General features: G+C 44.5%; 1 protein-coding gene across 4 annotated transcripts in view; it reads left to right on the top strand.

Annotated features, from left to right (window-relative positions):
- Positions 1 to 18,992, top strand: part of RPS6KA2 (ribosomal protein S6 kinase A2) — a 464,767-nt gene that overhangs the window by 323,708 nt on the left and 122,067 nt on the right. For all 4 annotated transcript variants that reach the window (XM_075064103.1, XM_075064105.1, XM_075064106.1 and 1 more), the window contains 3 exons: positions 10,581 to 10,661; positions 12,491 to 12,570; positions 15,847 to 15,953. In XM_075064103.1, coding sequence (XP_074920204.1) covers positions 10,581 to 10,661; positions 12,491 to 12,570; positions 15,847 to 15,953 — 268 coding nt within the window. The remainder of the gene's footprint in view (positions 1 to 10,580; positions 10,662 to 12,490; positions 12,571 to 15,846; positions 15,954 to 18,992) is intronic.

Raw genomic sequence — 18,992 nt, 5'->3', positions numbered from 1 at the left:
AAACATCATTTATATAAGCAAGAAAGTATGGCTCTGCTGTGGCTGTACTAAGAAGTTAGAGCTTTTATTTTTGCGGGAGACAGGCTGGATGATCTGTGATTGTTAGTGTAGAATAGAAAGACACATTTCATGAACATCCATGTGTACAATTTTGTTGTCCTGAGGTTTTCTCCTCTCCTGATGACTGGCAGATTTCTATGTTCTTCATCAGTCTTTTTATTAATGTGCTTCTAGATACCCAATAACAATTGCCCTCATTGGTATTGCATGTGGCGAATGTCAGCACAAAATTTGACCCATTGAGTGTAAGGGCATATCTGCCTTTGAAGACCTTTAGGTATATTGCATGTGAGGAGACAGTGGATTGGGGTGGGTGGGTGTGTGTGTGTATACATGTACACAGTTAAAATTTAAAATGTCGTCTCTGCATAGAGATTTTTTTTCTTTTCATTGCAAATGTGATACTTTATCCTTCATTTTTTTTATGGATTTAAATTACCTTCATAATAAATTTACTTTTATTTTCAATAACATTTCTGATCAAGAACTTTGCAAAATTATAGCGTTTGTCCAGTGATTAGAGCTGGAGAGGAGAAAACCTAGGCTCTCTTCCTGATCTTGACACTGATTTATTGTGTGACATTGGACATGCCACTAAATCTGTGATTGCCTCAGTTTCCCTGTTTATAAAACAAGGATAGCGGCCTCCTAGTGATGACGTAAGATAGATTAATGTTTGTAAAGTGCTTTGAGCGCCTCATAAAAAGATGGTGATATATGCTATAAGTGAAAAGTATAATCAGATGTTTTGAGTTATTTTAGAGACATCTTTTCTTCCAAGTAAGTAAATCCAAGCACTCAAGGATATCATTTGTCTACTGATAGGTGACTTAAAAAAAAATCCTAAAAGTGGAATGTGTTGGTTTATGTAAGAACAATATTGAGGGGGGCGGGGAATTATCTTTACCTGAACTTGTGTTCTTAAAGTACAGCCTGAGCCATTATTGATTCTTCTGAGTGCCCTTTAAGAAAGAATGTCTTGATTCTCTCTATCTGGTTGTTCCTGTGCAGCCACAGCTCTAAGCATAAATATCAAAGCTCACTTTTTATTTCTCTTTTTCTCATCTCTAAAGATTCCACGTTTGTGGGGTGGGAAGTCTTTCTTCCAGAAAAGTAGCCAGTCCTTTAGGAACTGTTCAATGGCATTCTGCACAAACCATTGCCATTGTGCTTCGTTATTCAGGTGACAATAGTATAGCTTGGGCGGGGAGAGGGGGTTCTGCATATTGTAACATATCCCTATGATGATAAGGTAACACAAAGATAAGGCAACTCTGGTTTTAACTTAGATAGGAGTTCAAATTCAAGTCTAAAGGAGAACTCAAGCTGCAGTGCAAGTTAAAATATCAGAATTGCCTCATCTTATTGCTATTTTTAACCTAAATTAGCCACTTAGGTTTGCTAATCCAAATTAAAGATTAAGAATACATTTCTTTTTATTTTTCAAGGAAGACACATCTTTAGTGTGATTATCTGTCTACAAGACAGTAGAGCAAGAGTAATCTATATTTTCTTTCAAAGCACAACCATTAGAGCCAGATTCTGTTCTTGGTTAGGAAGCCTATATTGCTTTGTATTTTGTAGAATCAGCTGCTGTGCATCTAGTTTATCTTCCATGACATGCATGCATATCTGAGATTAGAATCTCGTTCTCTAAATTATTTCCTTCAAATGCAATAGACTGCACTTAAAAAAACCATTGAAGAAAATGCCTTAAATAGCTTTACTTGTGTGTCCACTATTCTGTATTGTCTGCCACTCCGTAATACTAAAGAGACAAAGTGGGTGGGTTAACTGAAGGTTATGTAACTGAAGTCAATGTACCTTACGTCGACTTACAGCAGTGTCTATCCAGTGCTTAGTTGACGGTAGATGGTCTTCCACTGACTCACCTTACTTTTCTTGGGGAGCTGGAGTACAGGAGTCGATGGGAGAGCGCTCTGCCATTGGCATAGCCGGTCTTCACCAGACCTGCTAAATTGACACCACTGCATCGATCGCAGCAGTGCTGATCTAGCTGAAAGACAAGTCCTTTTATTGGACTAACTTCTCTGTTAGTGAGAGAGAGACAAGCTTTCAAGCCCCTTAGAGGTCTACCCAGACCTGAAGAAGAGTCCTCTGTGGCTCATACGCTTGTCTCTCTAACCAACAGAAAAGTTGGTCCAATAAAAGATAGCACCTCACCCACCTTCTCTCTGATATTCTGGGACTGAGAGGGCTATGACTACGCTGCATACTTCCTAATACAGTCTTAGGCTACGTCTACACTACAGGATAAATTCGAATTAGCTTAAACCGATTTTATAAAACAGATATTATAAAGTCGATTGTGTGCGTCCACACTAGGCACATTAATTCGGTGGTGTGCGTCCATGGTCTGAGGCTAGCGTCCATTTCTGGAGCGGTGCACTGTGGGTAGCTACTGTAAAATAATGAGGCCAATAACGTCGATTTGCGTCCACACTAACCCTAATCCGATATAGTAATATCGATTTTAGCGTTACTCCTCTCGTTTTGTAGGAGTACAGAAATCGATTTAAAGAGCCTTTTAAATCAATATAAAGAGCAGTGTAGTGTGGACGGGTGCAGCATTAAATCGATTTAACGCTGTTAAAATCGGTTTAACAGCGTAGTGTAGACCAGGCCTTAGAAACTTGAAATTGAAACGTGTCCCTAAGTTGCAATTGCATTGAGATCTAGGGGTGTGGAGAAATAATGGATGGCAGAATCTGACTATTTGTTTCCTTCATTTAACAAATGTTGATTTAACGCTACCCCCCAATCACCTACATTAGCATGTCTTCTAGCTCCCGTCATTGATTTGGTCATTTCCTTTATATGTTACCCATTCCTTAATAATCTCAATACAACATGGTAAAAATTGAGTTTCTTAGTTAATTTGTACTCTCTCTGCTTGCTGAGTAGAGACATTTCTTATCAAATTGTAGTAAGAGTAGAGATCAGCAAATGATTTGTAAAAAATTATTTATCTGTTAAATTTTGTCTTTCTTTTCACATAATGTTTGTGAGTAGATTGTGAAACTCATAATGAATCATATGTTTCTTCACACATTTTCTTATACAATTAGCTCAAAAACAGCATCTTGTGAGCATTTTTTAGTTCCATAAGGCAATGGGAGTTAGGTACCTAGGCACTCTTGAAATTCATACGGAGTGTCTAAATATATTTAAAAATGTGGCCCAAGGTCCTTTTGAAAATGGGATTTAGGTTCCTAAATCACATAGGTGCATCTGAAAATTTTACCCAGTGTGAATTGTGAACTTTACAGTTAAATATACAATGTGGAATGTGCTTTGGAAAGCTATTTTCAAGGATTCCTTCTGTTAGTAAGGCTCACGTTTTCAGATATTCATGGAAAATGCACACACAAAGGTTATGATCATTTAAATTACGTTTTGAATTTGAACAAATATTCACAGAAAATGTTTTCCACTGTGACATAACAGTGCCCTAGACATAACAGTGTTAACCTCCTGGTGAGTTTGTGTTCTAAGCCCCCCTCTGCGCCAGTTTACAAAGGAGATGAGTTGTTACAGCCTCCGGCTACAGAAGGCTTGTCTCTTTAGGATAAACTGTAGTTGCTCGTGATTTTAGTTCTGGAAATCCCCACTTCAATCCCTAGTATTTCAGCCATGAAGCCACCACCAGAGTTGCTCCCCATAAAAATTAAATGTTGTTTTTGTGGTCCAGGTATCACATATTTAAGTATCTGATGGTTAAACCAGGAGCCCACAATTTTAGGTGCCTTGACAGCTTCCTTAAACACAGATTCAGGTCACTTACTCTTTTTTCATTGAATCCCTTGGCACCAGCAGTCTGAAATTCATGCTGTTTAGCACTAACACAAAATGTATAGGCTTGAACATTCTGTCTCGGATCTCTCAAACATGAGGTCCTGGCATGGATTTTAGTGGTGGGGAGAATCCTTAACTCAGCCATGTGCACTTCAGATCTCCTTAACCCAGGAATACTGAGAGGCCCATAACAAGCACCCTCTTCTTGACTCTTTCCCAACATACATCTTTAACTGAGGCATTGGAGGAGACAAGTAAGTGGAAAATTCTAGCAGTCATGAGAAAACTCATATTAAATGGTCAAGTGCCACACTTACCCAGGCTGGGTCCCAGGCAGGTGCACATCGTGATGCTCGCTGTGCACTAGATGGGTTTCATCCCTTGTGGGAGAGCAGGGCTTATTTCCCTCCCTTGGAGATGCCAGTGTTCCTTAGGAGCCTTGCAGTATAGATTGCTGCAGAGAGAGAGCAAACATGCACATACCCTAGCTTCCTGGTGCACACCACTTCTCTGGCTGGCACCACTCCATTTGAAGACAGCAAGGCCCAGCTAGTGGCTACCCACAGTGCATCTGAGTTTGTGGCCATCTTGTCACCCTGTACCCTGTTTTAAGTTGGCAGAATCAAGCAGAGTAAAATTCAGCCCTGTAACTTTACTGAACCAAGTTTCTTCAAATGTGATTTTCTCCAACAATAAGGACTACGGAACAAGTAAGCTTGATGTTTGTAGCTTCATCCTTTTTTTTTCTGAGTAACACAAACAGAAAATAAAATTGTGGTTTGGAACATATGAACAAATTATGGCTTTTTTTCTGTGATTGTGTAACTCCAAAATAGCTCAACTGGTTTTGTTCATACCCTTCAAATAAATTCACCTTCAGGCTAGGGCCAAGCATGGGAAAAGTGTCAAGAAGAACTGGTTTGACAAAGGTCTGAGCAACTATGGAGGAGTTAAATGTTCTTGTTTGGAACACTGCATTACAGTAAAACATCAGTTACGAACTGACCAGTCAGCCACACACCCCATTTGGACCAGAAGTATGCAATCAGGCAGCAGCAGAGACCAAAGGGAAAAAAATACAGTATAATATTGTGTTAAATGTAATCTATTTATAAAAAAGGGAAATGCAGCATTTTTCTGCTGCATAGTAAAGTTTCAAAGCTATATGGTCAAAGTCAATGTTCAGTTGTAAACTTTTGAAAGAACAATCATAAGGTGTTGTTCAGAGTTGCGAACATTTGAGTTATGAACAACCTCCCTTCCCGAGGTTTTCCTAACTCTGAGGTTCTCCTGTAATTCTTGCTCCCACTATGAGCAGAAACTGTAGTATCCATGACCTTCCCTCTCATCCCCCTTCCCCCTCACACACACTTTCCCTCTTGTGAAGCTATCCATCAAAGAAGCAATGAAAAGTTACAGTTTAGAACAAATATTTACTTTTATTAACCTTCCCTATATGTTAATACTACTTTGTTTTTCTTTGTAAATTAATAATTTTTTTACAGATCTACTAAATTGTATTGCATTTGTTTGTTTATGTACTAGCTAATCAAAATAATTAATGCTTTCTAGCTCCAATTTCATTGGCAAAATTCAAAACCTTACTGTCAAAAAAATGTAAATGACCTTTCCAGTGACCTACAGTACAAACATCAACTCCTCCAAATTAGAGACATGGAGACCAAAAATAAATACATAAATGCCCATAGTCTCCAAGGCAGATAAACTGCATGGGAACAAGAAGGGGCACCATTTTGAGAACAGCATTTGGCCAAACTAGTCTAAGAATGCAGAGAGGAAATCTTTGCCCGACTGAAGTCAATGACAAAACCCCCATTGATGCCAGTGGCGCCAGGATATTACTCCATAGATCTAATCATGAGCACTTAAAAAAGTTTCTTCATTTTTTGTGCTAAATTACCTATTTTAATCAGTATTTTAAAGGAGAAATTACCATATCACCTCTATAATATCTCCCTTTGCAGATCATCTAAACCCCAATTTGCTTAATTAAAGGTTCCCATTGAGTTAACCCTACTTCCTGCTGAATTGGTAGACATTCTGTGGCTTCTGCATCAAGCAAGGCCTTTCTTATTTGACAGAGTCCATAGTTAGCGAAGTGACTTTGCTAGCTATGGCATGCATTTAGCCTAAGGCACATCTGTTGAAAATTAATATTTTTTCTTATTTAACTCTTGACCAGATCTGATGTCAGCAAATCACTCAGCAAGAAGGGATGAGGATTTTTGGTTTCATTTTCTTAGAGGGGGAAAATGCAACTGATTGTCTCTAGAGGTGGAAGTTCTTTTTACCAGTGCAATACACTTTGTATGAATCTTCTTTCTATTCCCTTTCACTTCAGTCCCTTGTGACTAGGAAAAGTACACCAACCATCTAGCTAAAAATCCACTTTTTAAAAAAAAAAAAGTTTCTCCTCCCATCCCAACCCTATCATATTAAATGGACTCATTCAACTGTGCATCACTTTTATGGCAATTTGACATACACTTTCTCCATTGTTATAGGGTATTACAGTGTAGTCACTTCTGTTTCACATCCCCTAGGGTAGTAGAAGTAATTTAAAGATAATTTATTTATCTTAGACTGGACAAGTGAGTCAGTGGCACAGCCAGGATTAGCATTCAGGACTTCCTGAATCTCAGCCCTATACTTATTCCTCTAGGCCAACAGTTTCCACACTTTCTTGGTTCCTATACCACCACATTAAAAATTGGTTGTGAAGTGAACTGATGGAACACCAAGGTTGCCTACCATAATTTGGGAAGCCCTGCTCTAGGCTGTACACTCTCCATCTCTATTATGTAGCTTAAAGTTGAGAGGCAAAACACACATTTTGGCCTAAATCCAATACTGGATATACAGGATAAAAACTTTCCTGTCACTGAGAGTTCAGCAAATGGGCACCATTTCCAGAGAACAAACTGTTTATGCAGAGAAGTAAACATCTTCTGATAGTATACATATCTCCTGCCTCAACAGTATACACTCCCGTTTCTTGTGCACATTGCACTTAAACCTCTATAGGTGATGGAAATCTCAAAAGGGGCTGTTAGGCGCTGGAGGTAGGGTTTTGACATCTGAACAATCCTCTGCCAGTACCAAGAGAGGGGTAGGAATAGTGCAGCCTAGACAGCATAGTCCTCTCAAAGGCCTGCAGTAAGTGTTCAGCACGAGACCCTTCTATATAGCCAAGTGAGGAGACAACACTGAAGTGAACCACAGCACGGGAAGCTAAACCTTCCAGGATGAAGATGGGAGCAGGAAGAGCTTGAGCATATGGCAAATGCCAGGATGAGAGAGAGAGAAAACCTGACCTTCCCCCCACAACCAGAAAACCTGCCTAGGGTGGGGGTGGAGGAGAAAGGGAATGTGTCTTGATTTATGCTGCCTATAGCCTTGTATGACACATAAATACCATGGTGATAGGGCCTTACAGATATTCAAAATGGAATAGCAAACCATCAGCTGTCTCCACCCTGAAGAATGTTAATCCATAGAAGGAAACATAAATTTAAAAGCGTGTGCAACCCAGAGACACTAAAGCAACAGAGAGGTGATATAAGAGGAGGGGACTAGAGATGGGTCTGCTTTGCCATAGAATGTGATAAGGCATCTGAGCAATGGATGTGTGACATCAGGATGCCAGAAGTGGACCCACATAATTACTGTCCTAAGGGGTACTCATGCCAGGAAATACGTAATGCAGAGGGACGGAGAGAGCATATCACCCACCTGTCAGTCAAACTTTAGCCACTGAAGTACCTGTGTGCCACAACAGTCTTTTTAGTTGCCTCTGGGTAGGGAATGGGAGATTAGAAGGATTTGTAAAAAGGGGTCATCAGGCCAAGGTATCAGAGAAGCTGTGATGCATGTTATATGGAGACATAACACTCTCCTAAATATCACATGGACATGCTACAGCTTCTGTCTCCATTTGGGGAGGCAGATGGCATAGCAACATGGCAGGCTGATGAATTCCCAAAATGTGTAACCACCACCTTGGTAAATTATGTCTAATGATCTGAGCTAGATAGGTCCATAGGGGACTGTTAAATCTGGCACAGAGACAATCAGACAATGTGTAACCGGGTTACGTCCAGTGTTGCCTGCCAAATCCCAAAATCCATTTTCAGAGCAGACATTTTCTTATGAAGAATAAGAAAGATTACAGATCCACAGTCCCCAGAAATACTGACTAGTAAGGACTGTGGAGAAGGGGCAGACAATTGATGCTGAAATCCTTTATATCCCTTGCTCCCCAGACCCATTTCAATCATCTCTTCACTAACAAACAGTATCCCACCACCACCACCCCCCACTTAGTGCCATCATCCTATTGTAATATCCCATTCCTCATATAGCACTATCCTGATACAGCACATGCCCTCCATGCTCTCACCAGCACAACAGGATCCTGGTGCTTGCCTAAAAACACAACACCCTAACAACATGTTAGGAGAAATACCCAATGGGGTGAGGGAGTCCTGCCATTGTTTGTGGCCACAGCCATGCTGATGTGATGCACATGTACACACATCACAGATATCACCTCTGCAGCTACATTCGACTGCCCTCAAACTAATGACTAAAATAACTTAAAACCAAAGCTTTTTATAATGTGATATAAAAAAATGTCAGTACAACATTACTGTCAAGCACCAGGCAGTATAGGGGTATGGTTAGTGTGGTAGGCATAGCTGAGTGGGACTTCTTTGTCTATGATGGGTATGAGAGCTTTACAGCTGATTTATATTGTTACCCAGTGATGGGTAACAAACCACTTCTCCTTCTGCCCACTACCTCTCTACCCTGTCACTTGGGGATTTTGTGCCTCAGGGCTGATGCATGGCTTACGTGAATGGTTTGGGAGGTTGCCTGCATTTGGCATAGCTAGACTTCAGGAAGCACCCCTCGTAGTTTATCCATTTGATTGAAATAGTAAATATTTTATGCAGGAAGGGTGTAGCAGTCTCTACCCCAAGCGTTCCTACATTGGGTACGTGACCGGCTCCTTGTGGTGTATGGCATGTGCAGCGTGCGAAGTGCATGCTCCTGCCTAGCTTTCACATTGCATGACTATATGATATGCCATCTTTGCACACGGTATGGAATTTAATACAAAATGGCTTGAATTGAGGAAGCAGTGTGAATGGCTAGTGAGGATTACAAAATCATGCTTATCTGGTTCCTGTCTTAAATAAAACATTAAAATAGCTAGAGACTCAAATTTTTCCAACATTCAAGGGTTTTCATGTCTGAGGTTTTGATTTGGACCAGTGTCTATAAACCATTTTAAAAGCACAGTTGTACAGAAGAATGTGTCATTGCACTGTAATATATTCATTACTGTACTTGGGTGCTGGAGGCATTCAGCTTTTGACCTCTCGTTTATCAATACACCCAACACACATACATGTGACAACGAACCGCAATGAGGACTCATGCATTATTGACTAAAATAGACTCGCAACCCAGTGGGTGGGTGCTGCAGCTGAGAGATGAATAAATAACGTGGTACAAGAAGAAGGAACAATAAACCTAAACAACTTTATTAGAAAATCAGCAAAACTGTGATCAAGAATAAAATACAGCTTTAGGATCAAGGTATGTTAATCTGAAAAGTGGAACCCAGCTTGGTGTTGTGAAATTCTATTAACCACTGTTACAGGTGATCTTCAGTTTCAGTCTTGATTAGCCTGAATCCTATATGCAGGGGCGGCTCCAGGCCCCAGCACGCCAAGCGCGTGCTTGGGGTGGCGTGCCGCGAGGGGCACTCTGCTGGTCGCCAGGAGGTCGGCAGGCGGCTCCGCTGGACCTCCCACAGGCGTGCCTACGGGAGGTCCAACAAAGCCACAGGACCTGCAGACCCTCCGCAAGCATGCCTGCGGGAGGTCCACCGGAGCCGCTTGCTGCCCTTCCAGCGACCGGGAGAGCGCCCCCCGCGGCATGCCACTATGCTTGGGGCGGCGAAATGTCTAGAGCCACCCCTGCCTATACACATCTGCAATTATTTTTTCTCTTCTTCTTTATTCATCTGATCCATAAAAAAATCATTATTCTTGCTTCTGCCCTGCAGTAATTGTCTCTGCAGATGAAAATAATAGTTGCCTCTTTTGCCTCAACCACAGACTTTTCCTTTTTGCTAATTTTATCCGATTGGGAGCTTAAAATGTTTCATCTAAACCACATCCAGGTGTTCAATGAGTCATCCTCATTACTAATATCAGTACAGTATGAGTACACTTAAATGCATGCAAAATTAACCTGCCATTATCTCTTGATTAACTTGCCATGGTCAGTTGCTGTTATATTCTATTTATTTTAAAATTAGATATTCAATTTATATAGTGTTATTTTATATTAAAATTCCTTTTTGTAAACCTTAATCTTCTTTGTATTGTTTATATTGCCGTAGTGCATCATAGCCCAGCCAAGATTAGTACTAGTCATTGTACAAATGCAGAGAAAGAGACAGTCTCTGCCCCAACAGCTTACTATCTACAAGAACAAGACAGGCGGCATGGGCAGGGAAGGTGAAGTGACTCTCCCCAGGTCACAGAGCGGGCCAGTGACAGAGTCAGGACTAGAAGCCAAGTTTCCTGAGTCCCAGTTCAATACTCTCTCCCTTGTGCACCATGATGCTTCTTAATTGAGTGCTGTTCTTATTGTTCTCTCTCTTATAGTTCGGGATCGGGTGCGATCGAAAATGGAGAGAGATATTTTGGCAGAAGTGAATCATCCTTTCATAGTCAAGCTTCATTATGGTAACTATAATAACATGGAATTTGCATTCACTCTTCCGTGTGTTTTGGGATTGTAATAGGATCTGTGTCATTTCATAAGAATACCACCTTGCTAAATACTACCCTATTTCCACTCAGTTACAGATGCATATGACTTCATTTTCCTTATGTGACAGGAAAATTTTCACATGAGGAGGGCTTTGCTACGCCTCTGTCAAAACAAATTTGATACGAGGTGTAATGTAATGATGGTGTTACTAGGGGGTGCTGATGGGATAAAAAAAGATGTATAGGCCACTTCTGCCACCCCTCTTTAGCAAACAGTTTGATTATTAGATTCTCTTGTTTCCAAAAACTATTAATAATTGATAGCACTCACTCAATTTCTATAAACTATTTATACCGTGGGAATTCTGTGCCACTGCGCAATGCAGAGTGTTGCAGAAATTAACGTCCATGCAGAATTTCCTTTCCCCCACAGAAATAGGCTGCAGTGCTGCTGGCCACCACTAAGGGCTGATTGACCCAGCAGAGCCTAGCTTGCACATAGAAGACATTGATATGGGGAGGGAGAGGGAGCTAGCGGGTTCCTGGCAGCTGCAGTTCCCTGCATGCCCTGATGGAAGGAGAAGGTGGCACGCAAGCCTGGGACTGAGCATTTGGCTGTTTCTCCCTTTGGATCCCTGGGCTCTGGAAGGGAGTGGGACAGGTGTCTGGTCTGGGGGAGGGGGTGTGAGTATCTGGGCAAAGGGGGGCCCTGCAGCTGGGCTCTGAGGGGGGAGAGGGTGTGAGTATCTGGGGGAGAGGGCCCGCAGCTGGGTTCTTGGGGGTGAGGATGCGGGTATCTGGGTGAGGGGGGCATGGCTCGGATCTTGGGGGGGAGGGGTTTGGGTGCATTGGCAGGGGGCACCATGGCTGGATTTGGGAGGAGGGGTTGTGAGTGTCTGGCCCCCCGGCTGGGCTCTGGGCAGGAAGGGAGAAGAGAAACAGGACCAGGGTTGTTGTAGGGGGTTCTTTAACTCTCTACTCCTGGGGGAATTTTTGTGTGTGTTTGTATTGTTACAGACTTACTTGCCAACAGGTATTTTGAAATAAATTATCAAAATAATTGAAACTGGCATGATTATGTTGTGTTATTTTGACAAATACAATTTGCAGAATTTTAAAGTATTGCACACAGACTTTTTAATGTTTTGGCACAGGATGCCCCCAGGAGTAACTATTGCAATGCTAATAAACTATGGCCATGCTTTCAGTTACGCAGAGCAGCTTCCCCCTAGATTTGCCTTTCTCAGCCCAACAAGCTCCCCGAATTCTTGAAGGATCCTATTGCTAGTGCAAAGAGGCTTCTGTGAGAATTTTGAACAGCTGTAGATCTCTCCTGCCACAATTCTGGGAGCCTCTCTGACTAGTTTTACTCTCTTTTCTTCTCCTCACCCTGCGCAGTGGAGGACACCCTTAGCTTCATTAGGTATGTCTACACAGTGATTAAAGGCCTGCAGCTGGCATGGATCAGCTGACTTGGACACCTGGGGCTCAGGCTGCAGGGCTCTAAAATTGCTAGGTAGGCATGCGGGCTCAGACTGGAGCCGACTCTGGGACCAGATGCTAAGGGGGGCAAAGAATGCATTAGTAATAAATCTCCATCTCTCAGCTAACACAGGATTGTTCCCTATAGTATGGGCTAGATTGCTTAGTCCAGCAGAGACCTTAAATAATTTCATTCTAAAACGAAGTGTTAACATGGTAGGAGAGTTAGAGAAGGATGCAGAATTAATCAATAATATTCATTCTCTGGAGACTTTGTAATGATTTAAAACATCCAACATCTCCATTCTTTTCTAATGCAGCATTTCAAACAGAGGGAAAGTTGTATCTAATACTGGATTTCCTGCGGGGAGGAGACCTTTTCACAAGACTCTCCAAAGAGGTAAGCCCACTGAGTTTTGTGTAGGACACAAAATATTGTCTTGGATCATGTTCAGAATTTGTGTGTCCCCCTGGGTGTATTTTCATTCTAATGTAACTGAATTGGAGCTGTAATTTGTTAACATTTCCCTAAATCTTTTTTAATACTTGTATCTACATTGTGTGATAAGTGACATACCTGAAAGAGTGTGAGCATCATGTTAATAGAAAATTTAATTACAATTTACTCCCAACAGATCATTGCTAGGTCCTTCTCATGGTAGAATAACCCTGACTCGTTGCTAAAAAGAGACACATGCTGGCTGTGATGTGGAGAGGAAAGATATACCCAGGTTCCCCACTCTATGAAGCCTGTGCTCAAGTGACCACGTGTAGCAGGGTCAGGTTCTGGGTGGCTAGAGCGTTCACAGGAAGCTCAGGTTAAAATGCCAAAATTCCTTCCAGGTTTTCCAGTTTACTTCACCAGATATTTCACACTTCGCAGAAGTCTCTCTCTGCACTCCTTCAAGTAAAGGCCAAAATTCAAAACAAACAGGCCATCAGGGTGACCCCTCTGTTCCTCAAGAGTTTCCTGCCGTGGCTTCTGGTGAATAAAATTCCAGTCTCTCTCTTTCATGGGAATAACCTAGCCCCTCCTTACTGTAACTGGGTTCATCTATCCCTAATTAGCTCCCAGATTGGAGAGTCTCCCTGAGCTGACTCTGAACCTTTAGGAATTAGCACAAAAACACAAAGGGTGAAATCCTGGCCCAATTGTAGTCAATGGCAAAACTACCATTGATTTCACTGGGGCAAGATTTCCCTCAAGGTTGTTATGTGGCTCTGCAAGGTCTTTTCCTAGAGGCCTTGCTTGGGCAGGAAGCAGCAGGGTTGTGAGGACCTCTCACTAGGTCACTGAAAGATCAAGGACACCTTGTTGTGCCAGGTTAGCCATACTCTGCCCTTCTGTCCCAGTAATTACATTATCCCAACCCTGGACAGAAGTGGTAACCAATTCTTCGGTTCCAATGGTCTTTCCTTAATTTAAAGAAGAGTGATCCAAACTCCTCACTCTCTTTCCCTGTGTAACTGTTTATTTTTGTTAAATATACATTATGAATAATACAGCACCTTTTAGTCTGAATAGAACATTTCATACAGTCCTTATCCCACACTGCTTCCTAGAGTTAAATCCCCACAGATATATAGTTACGTAATAAAAAATAGCAGAGGGGACAAAACTGACACAGAGATATGAGGAAATAATTGTTTTCAGATTAAATTTGAAAAGAGGGGAGAGTCAATGAGGAAGACAGACACAGGACAGCTGCTGGTGGGGGCAGGAGCTGCATAGGAGAAGGGTTTTGCACCAGTCATGGTGAGACAATGTAAAAAAACACCTGGTACCACAAAGTGGAGGGTGCAAATACAAGGGGGAGAGAGAGAGAAAGAGGGAGAAGATGCATGTGAATAATGTAAGCCAAATTCTTAAAGCATTGCTCTCGCCTGAAAATTGGCTTTTTAAATTCATGTAGAACAATGACAGCAAATAGATTTTTTTTTAATGTATTACACTACCCCCTACCCCGATATAACATGACCCAATATAACACTAATTTGGATATAACGTGGTAAAGCAGCGCTCCGGGGGGCGAAGGGGGGCTGTGCACTCCAGTGGATCAAAGCAAGTTTGACATAATGTGGTTTCACCTATAACAAGATTTTTTGCTCCCGAGGACAGCATTATAATTGAGGTAGAGGTGTATTTTAAATTTTAGATTGAATTTGGTTCTACCTAGCACCTGGTAGAGACAGTGGTGGAGGATGTTATTCCAATGACACCATTGGCTGAGCTCATCGGAGATTACAAGTCTCTGACAGAACCCTTGTCTGGGACTATTGCCAGTGGCATTACAAATCCCAAGGAGTTTAACCTGGGGTACATGGCAGCATGCTGGCTCTGGCTGCTGGAGAGAAGCAACAGCTGGAGGTAGGGCTGGACATAGCCGTGAGACAGAACACAAGGCACAGGTGTGGCAGCTGTGCAAGCTAATCAGGCAGCAACCTGCAGAATGTGGATAATCCTGTCCCCTGCAGCAGCCGGTGGGAATCTGAGTAGACCAAGACCACCACCTTCCCTTGGTGCTAGCAGTTCTTCTCTCACCTGTCGCAGCTGTGTACCTGCTCCTCTCCCTCCTTCCTTGCTCCTGGAAAGGGCATCTCTGCCTGTCTCCATTCCCTTCCTTCCTCACAGGTTTCCCCATATTCCTCTCTGCTCCCCAGCCCTCCTGGAGATATGGTGAGAGCTGCTGCAGCCACCAAAGGCACAAGTCTATACGTGGCCAGGACTTAAGCCACCAGAACCAAGAGGAAGACAATTCCTGGCTGGCTGCCAGGAATGTCTCTAAAAGACAGCATTATCCCACATCCCCAAGTGATGCTTCAGTTTACCCAGCTGGCTGCTTCTGCAGCTGCTGCTCAGCTCCCCGAGTTCTGCCTCACAGCCAGTACCTGCAGTTGCTATACCTTAGCAGTCAGGCTCCCCAGGGGTTTGCTGTTGCCCCAGGCTAGACTAGTGGGGGAGCCATGCCTGGTCCTGTAGGCGTTTTGCCTGTGCCTGCAGCTTTTACTGTGTTCTGTGTCTCATGTCACCAGGTTGAGTCTGATATCAAACATATGTCTCAGCAGGTAAATAAAAGAGGAGTTTGTTATAACTAAGAGTCCGAGCCCTCTGAAGTAAATGGAAAAATTCCTGTTGACTTCAACGGAGGGGTTTTTTGATTGGGCTCTAAGTTTACACATGCTGCATATTCTGTTAATATTTTGGAACTAAATATAAAAGTCATTTTATAAAACACAAAGCATTTCAGTTCACTTTTACACAAAATAGGTCCATATCTCAGCTTGTGGGAATTTGGGAACCACATGCCAAGACTTTAGTAAACTAGGATGTATGCAGGTACTAAGGGCCTGGCTGTGCATGGTTGACTTTTTGCCATTGACATTAATAGACTACATCTCAGTCCTGATTTATATCAGTATGTAATGTCAGCTGAACTGACTAAAAACAAGAATGAAAGCAGCATGATTTAAGGGAGAGGAAAACATAGCTGAATGAACAGAATTTTATCATGTAACCAGGAGAACCAGGTGAGGAGGGTTAATGTGAGTGCAAACAAATACTGACAAATTGAATCTGATATGATGGTCTTTCTTGCAATCCTAAGTCAGAGAATTCAAATCAACCTGTTTATCATACAGTGATTAAACAACTTCTTCTTCTTTTCTTTCTGACTAGGTAATGTTTACAGAAGAGGATGTCAAGTTCTACTTAGCTGAGCTGGCCTTGGCTTTAGACCACCTCCATAGTCTTGGAATTATTTACAGGGATCTAAAACCAGAAAAGTAAGTTAAGGAGAATACATTCATTGAAAACATATATATGAACCTTTTAAATCACTTCCTTGTTACATTAGTAAGTCACAAAACACCAAAGAAAGTCCTTAGGTATCTTTTTCCTTTTCCTTATCTGAGTATTTGTAGCGCCCTCATCACCATATATCTGAGCATCTCACCATCATTACTAGATTTTATCCTCAACACTTCTGTGAGGTAGGTATTTACCCATTTTACAGATGGGAAACTGAGGCACAGTGTTGATCAAGTGACTAGCACAAGGTTATTGTAGAGGAGGACTCTGGTTGAGCCAGGAATTGTACTCTGGTCTCTTGAGTCTCAGCCCAGTATCCTACCTATTTGACCAGCCTTCCTACCCTACCACTTCAGCATGACGTGACACAACATCTTCTACAGTCCAGCATTATATACTCACACAAAGTGGGTGCCCTGTTGCTTTTGACTTGATAAATTATCTCAGTTCAAAACAGGGTATGGAATAAGGTCCCAGATAAGGTAAATTTAGAATAATGCCATTACTCTGGATTTGTACCATTTGTGACAGACCCAGGGCAGTGCCGTACAGGAGTCTGGTCCTATTGGTATCACCCGCCCACTTCTAAAGGACCTCCCCCCAGCCTAAGGGGAGGATCCACAGGTCTAGGACACCAAGCAATTCTGTGGGACAACTAATGAAAAAAAAACAGGATCGAGAGTGAGATCATAGGGCTAAATGAAGGGAACCCGATGGGGACATCGAGCAGAGAACCCCAGACAACGCCCACTGCTCCTCGCACACGCGTCAATAGGGAGCCAGTGGACGCTGCCCAGAGGAACTGCCGCTGGATGCTCCCGAATGGACAGAGGACAGACAATAGCCCCACAGTCGCATTAGGAAAAGCTTTTCTTCTCCCCATCGTTTTGTTTCCTTTGCCCTCCCCAACTTCCGCCGTCTCTCCTTCGGTCTTTAGTTACCAAGGATCAGTGCCGCCTATCTTCTCTGGCCAGGGCTAAGGAGGAAAGTTGATAAGGACCCGATCCCGCGACGTCCGCTGGGGCCTGGACGGATGGGGGAGTGATTACGCATTACATACAAGATGAGGGAAAATAACGCAGAGCCAGACCCATCCCTACACTACTTATCCACTTCAAGCTGACCATGCCAGAACTAGCGAGCCCTGGTAACCCCCGTCGGAATTCCCGCCCCGTTGGCCTGTCACGGCTCTCAATATTATACCATGTGCGCCAAGTCGTCTCTCTCTCTGCGTTCCATGAACCGCGCCAATGGCTCCACGTGTTAGCGCTGACCCAGGGGTGAACACCACCCCCAAGTACTAGTCATCGCCCCCTCCAGCACACACACTTTCACGCGCCCGGCGTTTGTTCCCCTGGTGAAAGGATGTCCTGCCACGTTCCACCACTCCTGCCGCCTCCGTGGCGGCCCTCCTGGGCGGGCACCTCAGCCGTGTCGCCAGCATGTACCACTCAGGACTGCCTCCTGTACGCCGGGCTACGTCCTGCACCTGCACCGTCCGCCAGCCGATGAGGCGCTGCAGGTAGCTCCCGCCCATTGGTGTATCGGGTGGGACGCGCGGGTGAAGGTAGTCGAAGGGTGTGGAGCACGAAGTGTGTTATAGAAGTTTCCGTGGCGCATTCCTGGAACAATGTGAACCGGTCTGCATGAGTGTGGCACCGGCTCTCCCGTAAAGGGTGAGGGGCGGATTGCGGTCCACGGGGCAGGGCCTAGAAACATGTCCACATGGGGGCCTGGGGTGGAGGGTGGGCCGGGCGTGCCCTCCCTTGCAGGATTACCCCGTCGAGGTCAGCCGAACAGCAGGCAGTATAAGCAGTCTTCACCTCCTGAAGTATCGCCGCCGGGGCAGCTAACGAGGTCCTGGGAGTAAGCCCCCATATGCTGTAGCAATGCGTCACGGGGATTTCAGCCAGTCCCTGGTTCGTAGTCCAGGAGGTCTCCGACCCTGGGTGACTCCGCCAAGACCAACCTCTGGCGCATCCCGTCGGGGGACCTCCGCCCCCAGCACACAAGTGGACGATGTGTAGCAGGCCTCCGCGAGAGGTCGCCCCAGTCACGCTGGCCACCACGGCACCTGGCGTTGAAAAAGAGCTCCAGTCTGAAGGAAGGTCTTGGTAGAGAGACCGGCACTCCGGAGAGGTCTCGCCGGAAGACCTCGCAGATGGAGGTAAAAGAGCTGCCCGTCATATCGGAGCCCTCACAACAGCGGAGGAAGGCACGCGCCAATACGCTCCACACGCCGACTACCTGCAACCATACTAGGAAGCCTCTTGCAGGGCCTGAGGCGGAAAAACCATGGATCTGCACGGGTAGGCACTTCAAGGCCCTGCCCCCCCCTTCTCCAGGGCTAGTGGAAGGACCCCTGCAAGAGACAGCCCAGTGCAACCCCCCCTGCACCCAAAGAGACACCATTCTCAGAACGTCGTCCGGAAGGTTGGCCAGAAGATTCACAGGCCAGAAACCCAGGGGTGAGGCCCGGTCAACACAGAGCATGGACAGGACCATTGATTATACACCAGTGGCCTCCCAATCCTAAAGGGAGAGGCACCGGATACGTTCCCGTCCATTTCCGGAGCCCGCTCCGTCACCCTGCCCTCAAAACCGTGCCAGTTCCTCCGGCAAGAGTACGAATCAATGGCCGAACAGGTAAACGCCGAGATAGAGCAGCGACCCGCGCTCCACCGGAATGGCCTGAAAGCGCAGATGGCAGGGAGCTCGCCGCCACCGCATTGCCCCTAGACCACCAGCCAGCCACGCTCTGACCCAGTTGACACCGTGCGGCGGAGGCCGCCAGAGTACACGCGAGCCGGCAAGCCTCCACCCGCGCCAAGTCGCCCGGGTCCTGGACCACGAGTGAGCACATCGCAGCGTATCGCCTGACAGGACCAAGCCCCAGCCCAGCCCCGAAGCACCAGCCCCCCTGTCAAACCTCTCGCGAGGAACAGAGGAAGGGTCGACAGCCATGCTGCGTACAGCTGGCCCGACGAGGGGCACCCTGCCGCACTTCCCCGCCC

The sequence above is a fragment of the Chelonoidis abingdonii genome, chromosome 3 (assembly GCF_003597395.2).
Source record: "Chelonoidis abingdonii isolate Lonesome George chromosome 3, CheloAbing_2.0, whole genome shotgun sequence".
In the NCBI taxonomy this organism is placed as follows: Eukaryota; Metazoa; Chordata; order Testudines; family Testudinidae; genus Chelonoidis; species Chelonoidis abingdonii.
This window is presented reverse-complemented; position numbering and strand designations above follow the sequence as displayed.